Here is a 7660-nt window from a genome sequence, read left to right as displayed (position 1 = left end):
AGAGATGTCCAAACATGCAGATGGATAGTCATATGATAATTATACCGAACTACCATCCATCGAACTTTTCCAAGTGGTTATCTTTCATCTAGAGGATAAGTCCGTGGTCATGATTATACACCATTAGTCCTTACGACCCGGGATAACAATGAGGCTCTATATGCTAGGGCTGTGCTTTGTCTCGTTTATCGACTCCAGGAGGGTCATCAGGTGGCGAGATTGGGTACAGTTGCGACACATGTAGGAGCCAGTGCATTGTAGTCAGGAATTCACCGTTCGCCTACGGGTGTGGATATCCTATATTGATCTGATGAAATAATAGTGTATGAAATCTCTGGCCAGAGTATGAAATGTACGTTAGAGAAGGAGTTCTCAAATTGTACATGCGATGCAACTATTTATTCTCAAAGATGTGTCACATAGTTATCGAATTATTATGCAATCCTCGATGAACCAATGGTTGCAGATTCGATCAGGATATATGAGATGAAAGGACCGTACTGTACGTTAATCATAACCGACTGGTTCTTGCAGGCACTATCAGTGATACCTAGGGAATCATGGGGCGATGCTACTAGAAGCTCTTACCATGATTCGATGGGTTTGATCAGAAATGATTTATGACATTCTCATGACCAAATGTTGGTGCATGAAATGAGGCAAATAAGGTTAAGCCCGAATAAAGGAAAATGTCTTGAATCATAAAGAGTTGTGGACTCACGACTAGCTGTATCCCTGAGCTATTGATGGTCACACAAACATTGGATCATTTTGTTCTCGTTGAGAGAATAAATTCAAGTAGTTGAATTTATATATAATTATGAGATAATAAATTTAAGTAGTTAAATTTATGATAATTAAATTTTAAGAGAATAAATTTAAAGAGTTGAATTTATATAAAATTATGATATAGTAAATTCAAGTAGTTGAATTTATGATAATTAAATTTTGAGAAAATAAATTTAAGGAGTTGAATTTATGATATTTAAAATTTGGAAAGAATAAATTCAAGGAGTTGAATATATAAAATTTGAGAATTTAATTTATTAAACTCAAAAGTTGAGTTTATTAAATATTAAATTAAATATAGTGGAATGTATGTTTAATGAGCTTGTAGAAGTACAAGTCCAACATATTAAATAATTTAAATTCTTAATGGACTTTGAATTAATTAGTTAAACTAGTTGGACGTTCAGTTAATTAATCAATCTCATTAAAATTAATTATGGAACCTAAATTTTAGATTATGGAAATTAGGTCATGAAGATATGTTTTAAGTAGGAGACTTGAAACCCTAGCCTCCACTCTCCAAGAATTCGAAAATTGCTCTCCTTTTCTCTCAAAATATTCGGCCTCCATCAAAGAAATATTTTGTTTGAGCCGCCTCTCGATTTTAATCTCCAACGAAGAAAATCTTCTAAATTTCTAGTGCAATTTAGAAGAGGAACAATCGATCTAGTCGTGGACTTGTCAGGACGATTAAAGAAAGAAGATTTGAATAACGTTCATAGGGATTTACAACAAGAGTTACGTCCGCTAATACCGGAATAGTTGGAGCCAAGTGAAAATTATTCACTAAAGATATATATACTAAACATCCTATGAATGATTATATCATTTAAACCATATGAGTGTCCAAAAATTATTTGAATGTCAAATAAAAATTTTCAAACTTCCGTTGCATTTGCGCACGAGAAAAACGAGATCCCAACATTATTCTCAGTTGAAACAACAAGAATTTGTACTGACCATGTTAAGTTGTGTGTCTAAATCTAAGCAACAATGAAGTCGTGTAAAAATTAGTTTGTATCTATTATCGCTCAATTAAAAAAATTGACCCAAATTATTATCAAAAAAATATTTATATCAAACAAAATTTAATATATCATAAATAACATTAATCGCCTATTATCTTATGATGTACTTCGGGGTGATTATAATTCTAATTATTTAAATTTTTGTTTTTATAATAAATTTTTTTGAAAAAAATATATTAATAGTTTCATATATACGAAATGTCGTCTAAGTTTATGATATAATTAGCTAGTATACAATTAATTTGTACCGAATTTTAAAAAGGTAACCGATATGTGCTGTGTTGAAGTGGTAGAATGGGAGTGGGATGGCACTAATCGTTCAAGGGCCAAATTACAATTAAAGGACCAAAATTGGAAAAAGGGAAATTGTTCAACGGCCTTACGTGGCAAATTATGATTGGATGATTGATTTTTATATTACGCAAGAACTGTGCTCTCTCATATTCCCAATCTCTCAAAAAGCATCTCAACCTACATAAAAAAGCTAAACCCCTTAAAAAAGAACCATTATTAAATCATTAATAAATTGATTAATTATTATAATACATCTTTTCCTTAAAAGTTGCAAGAAAATGTTATATTAATGATTCAAAAAGCAAAAAACAAATGTTTATATAATCGATGAACACTTATTTTCTGTGATAATCACAAATGTTTGTCGACAACAGGTAGTCCATTTATCATTAAAACTCAAATTTGAAACGAGGTATGAAATTCGAGATTCATCCGTAGCAGAGGGGAAAAAAACAGAGCTTTTTTATTTCTACCAATATTGGGTGCAAGTTAACAGCCTTGAACGGCGCTGTAATACACCTTTTGTTGTTTTTAAGGTAAATTTCAATTCTTGAACATATTTAAAGAAAAAGAGTGAGATGACAGATTTATGTTTTCTAAATCCAAAAAAGCCAAAAATAGATGAATTTTGGAAGAAGACAAAAACTTGTGTGAGACACTCTCACGAATTGTATTTTGTGAGACAAAATATGTTATTTGGGTCATACATGAAAAAGTATTACTTATTATGTTAAAAGTATTATTTTTTATTGTTAATATCGGTAGGATTGACCCATGTCAGAGATAAAGATTCGTGAGACCGTCTCACACAAAACCTACTCCTTGAAGAATTATATTTTCAATCAATATTTTTTAAAAATTTGAAATTTCCATGTATAAATAAATATAATATAATACTAGTATTTGGATAAATAATAAATATTAAAACTCCAAGATTTTTGGCTGGCGTGGGTTAGTTAAGCTCATGTGTGAACTATGAGCTGGATCCACACTTAACTCACCGAAGTGACCCACTGACAAATACAAACATAAATTTTAAAATAATTAAATGAGTATAAAGAAATAGTCACATAAATATAACTTGCGAACATCTTCAATCCAAAGAAGCTTGCTTTTATAGTTGAGCCATTTCTCTTCTTTTATTCTCTTTCATCCAACGAAAATAACAAAAAAAAAACTTGAATCTTGACAATTATGCTCCCCTATCCCCTCAATAATTTCTATTGGCTGTTTCTTGGATTTTCGTGACCTGCGTATCAAATTTTCCTGTAACAGTGATTTTAGTTATTCCCTCCCTTTACGGGTTTTGCGATTTACATGCAGTCAGTTGGGTAAGTTTGGTCAATTTTGAAGGAAAAAAATGAATCTTGTGGCGAAGCCCATGTCGTTTACGAGTTCAAGTTCTCCATGGAAGTCCAACAATGGCGTTTCAGACCAGTTTCCGGTTGGTCTTAGAGTACTTGTGGTAGACGATGACCCCACTTGTCTAAGGATCTTAGAGAAGATGCTTAGAAATTGCCTCTACGAAGGTAATATAATATATATGTATTGCATTAGCAACAGGCACATAGCGTGCGTGTGTGTGTGTTCTTTGTTCATTAGCAGTTGACGGTTTATTCCCTGCTTCTATTGTTCAAGTTTTATTTTTTTCCCCGCTATTTTGTTTTAAAGTTCAAATGTTTGATGTTTTTTCTATTGTAATAACAGATCTTATGTTATAATTTGGTTTCTTTTCATAATTAGTTTCATTCTTGACTTGGTACTTTGTGATTGAGCAGAGGAAGTCCGGAGATTTTTTTTCAAGTACTGGAGAAGGGTTTTGGAAATAATGTAATTTATGCTTGTGATTTTCAATATTTGGAGGGATGAGATGGTTTGACCTCTGATCTTATGCATTGAGGTCAAGTTATGGCTGAAATTATCACATAGATTTTATTGGTAATTTTAAGTTATTAGGCTTGCTGTTTGTTAGGTTTTTTGGCCTGAAATATGTAATTTTATAGGTTTGGGACCGATCTTTTTTCTTATGTTTCTGATTATTATTATTGCGATTTCCAGTTACCAAATGCAACCGAGCGGAGATTGCGTTACAGTTTCTTAGGGATAACAAATATGGCTTCGACATTGTTATAAGTGATGTCCACATGCCAGACATGGATGGTTTTAAACTTCTAGAGCATGTAGGACTCGAGATGGACTTGCCGGTCATAAGTAAGCAATATAGAATCATATTTGGTTCTTTCTGTCGGGTATCGGTTATCAATTTTTTTTCTGAGTCCTGGTTTTGTGTTTTGTTAGTGATGTCGGCAGATGATAGCAAAAATGTTGTGATGAAGGGTGTGACTCATGGTGCTTGTGATTATCTCATTAAACCGGTTCGCATGGAGGCGTTGAAGAACATATGGCAGCATGTGGTTCGGAAGAAGAAGAACGAGTGGAGAGATAAGGATTTGGAACAATCGGAAAGTGCCGGAGATGGTACAATGCAGCAAAAGCCTTCGGAAGATGTTGAATATTCGCCTTCCTCTAATGAAGGGAATTGGAAAAGTGTCAAAAATAGGAAGGAGAAGGACGAGGAAGACGGAGGTGAAGATAGGGATGAAGCATCTACGTTGAAGAAACCTCGTGTTGTTTGGTCAGTGGAGCTTCATCAGCAATTTGTGACTGCTGTAAATCAGCTAGGAATCGACAGTACGAGTCGTTTATCACTATTCTTTCTGTTTTTCTCGACATTATGCTCGTATAAGTACTACCGTTTGTTTTCCTGATTCTTCGTTAAAGTCTGTTTCCTTGTTATGCAGAGGCTGTTCCAAAAAAAATCTTGGAATTGATGAATGTGCCTGGAATAACAAGAGAGAATGTTGCTAGCCATCTTCAGGTTCGACAAATCATGATTTTGTTTTATCATTCGTTTGCTTAATTGTGCAGAATCTGAAACTTATATTTCAAATCTATGCAGAAGTATCGTCTATATCTGAGAAGGCTGAGTGGTGCATTACCTCACGCTAGTGGACTTGGAAATGCTTTTATGGGAGATGCAGCATTTGGGTCGATATCCTCTCTCAGTGGCCTCGATTTTCAAGCTCTTGCTGCTTCGGATCAGCTCCCAAATCACAGTCTCGTTTCGCTTGGCAGGGTTGCAGCCAAGCCTGCCATATCTGTGCCCCTAGTCGATCAAAGAAATATTTTCAGCTTTGAAAATCCTAAGTTAAGGTTTTTGGAGGGACAGCAACAGCAAAACAATAATGGTAAACCAGTGAACTTACTTCATGGGATTCCTACTAACATGGATTCGAAGCAGCTTGCCGCTTTGCACCAATCTGCACAGGCGAGACAGAATAAATCAACACCGATCATCATGTCCCAGGCGATTCCTAGTGGTGTATTGGAGCGAAACAAAATGGACGTTGTTCATGGACCAGCATATACTTCTGTAGATTTCTCGAGGACTCAGAGGACGGAGTCAGCAGCGAACAGCTTTTCACTTGCGATTGATTCAGGAATCTCGTGCCTCACTTCGAAAGGGATTACCCAGAATGAGGTTAACTCAGAAACTAATGGATATAGAAGCGTTTTCCTAAATCATGACATTTTCAATGAGCAAAATGTTGACAGAAACCAAGATTGGGGATTGCAAAATGTCGCGTCTGCCTTTGAATCAGCACAACTTTTGAAATTACAAGGCTTCCTGAACGCTTCGTCATCGGTTCTAATTCCACCTGGATTTTCTTCCAACCAGATTAACAAGTCAGCCGCGCTAGTTGGAAGCACCTCAAATATCGGTCAGCAGATAAACTCATCTTTGGCTAATAATTCATTAGTAATTAAGGCCGAAAAGCTGCCTGAAATGGGCTTTCAGAATGTCCTTTTTACTGAACAGTTAGGCCAGCAGGATCTAATGGCACTTTACAAACAGGTTAGCTTTTTCCCTAATTAAATTTGATGTTTTGATTTACTGCTTCATGATTCTTAATCATATTAACTTCCTACATTCCAGCAGCAAGCAGGCATTGAACCGCTGGAAAACGAGTTTGGCTTCGAGGAATACCACTTGGATAATCTTATTGTGTAGCTCGTCCCCTACTCTGTATATAGACGCTGTTACGGACGAAAACACACTCTAGATCTAGTGCTCCACAATTGTGTTTTATTTCCTGTCTCATGAATGTTGCATGACGCATGTGTTAAATCTTCTTAATTTTGAAAACACGTGCGGTTCATCTGCACACATGAAACATGAGATGAAACAACAATAGAAACTCAGAGATACGTTGTAGAACCCGTAAATCAGTAGACGTATAAGCCATGCATAATTCTAGATTTTTAAATTTAATTGACTTCATTGCATGATTATTTTAAATGCATTTGTTTGAAGTTAATTATTTATTATTTCAGTTCAGCAGTTTGATTTTTAGCATTTCAGTTATTTCAGTGAGGCCGGACTGGAGTTGGAGTTTTGAGATAGAATTTAAGATTTGAGAAATATTTCCAGAAGTTAATTTAGCTAGCAAGTAAGTTCATTTAAGTTAAAAAGAAGTTTAAGGAATTATTTAAGTTAGTTGAGGATTTTAATTTAATTATTTGAGGTGATTAAGAAATGAACTCATTTAAGTTATTAAATTAATGGGTTAGCTCACTAAATTAATTAAAGGATTAGTAAGGCTTTCAAGGATTATTAGTTGACTAGATAACAATATTTCCCCTTCATTTTATTGCAATTTTCGGCCCCCATAGTTGCTAGACAATTTAATTGCCAACTCATCAACCTTTTGACCATTTCTTTGCATGTAAGTTGTAGGATAATTCTAGGATTTTTGGGAGCACAATTTAATTAATTAATGGACATATCCTAGACTAGAAAATAAGCAAAATTTCGGCCACCACCTCCTAGAAGCATCCACCAACTCATTTGATATCAATTCAAAATTCAAATTCAAAAGGGGAGTGGACTTGGTCTTGATATGATCCTATTTTTGTGCACCCTTCTCCTCACCTTCATAACCACTCAATCCCTCTCCCTCTCCACCGAAATACCTCACCATTCAGATCCATTTTCAGTGTAAAAATCGTGAGTCTTAGCTAGAGGGAAGGCAAGAAAAAAATCGAGAACTAGAAAGAGCAAGAGAAGCGCTCCACCTCCTCCGTGCCGCGTCGTCGTTGTTTCGTTCGTTTTCTTTCAAAACGAAACCAGGCATGTCTAGATTTCTTTCAAACCTCAATCAAGTCATATTATCATTTATTTTTCAGTACATGATCATGTTTTAGCAAGCAAAAACCGAGATACATGTCAAAATATTTTGGAACACACATGCAGAATTTCGGCCCTTCCCTTGACAAGCTTCACGTTTTTCTGAGTTTTGATGGTTTCAGGTATTGGATCGACTCCAGGCTCCCAAGGCGGCTTGTATACATGTAGTAGGATGCATTAGGACCATGTTGGTCCATTCAAACCAGCCCCATGCTTGCTGGAAATTCAGAATGACAGCAAGTTCCCCATAAGTGCAGAAATGTGATTCGAAATTTCAGTTTTGTGTCAAGGGTTGTGGATC

General features: G+C 35.3%; 1 protein-coding gene across 2 annotated transcripts; it reads left to right on the top strand.

The window, feature by feature from the left end:
• Positions 1-3204: 3204 nt before the first annotated feature.
• LOC142554978 (two-component response regulator ARR1-like) lies at positions 3205-6374 on the top strand. 2 transcript variants are annotated; one of them, XM_075665601.1, is made up of 6 exons: positions 3205-3640; positions 4170-4322; positions 4410-4802; positions 4913-4989; positions 5071-6027; positions 6112-6374. In XM_075665601.1, the coding sequence occupies exons 1-6, from the start codon at positions 3472-3474 to the stop codon at positions 6181-6183; spliced, it is 1821 nt and encodes a 606-aa protein (XP_075521716.1). In that variant the 5' UTR covers positions 3205-3471; the 3' UTR covers positions 6184-6374. The 2 variants fall into 2 exon arrangements, with proteins under 2 accessions (XP_075521716.1, XP_075521715.1); XM_075665600.1 differs by having other exon boundaries at positions 6109-6374.
• Positions 6375-7660: the final 1286 nt, after the last annotated feature.

This window comes from Primulina tabacum, chromosome 9 (genome assembly GCF_025594145.1).
Source record: "Primulina tabacum isolate GXHZ01 chromosome 9, ASM2559414v2, whole genome shotgun sequence".
NCBI classification, from domain to species: domain Eukaryota; kingdom Viridiplantae; phylum Streptophyta; class Magnoliopsida; order Lamiales; family Gesneriaceae; genus Primulina; species Primulina tabacum.
Note: the sequence above shows the minus strand (reverse complement) of the source record. Positions and strands in the feature narration are given on the sequence as shown.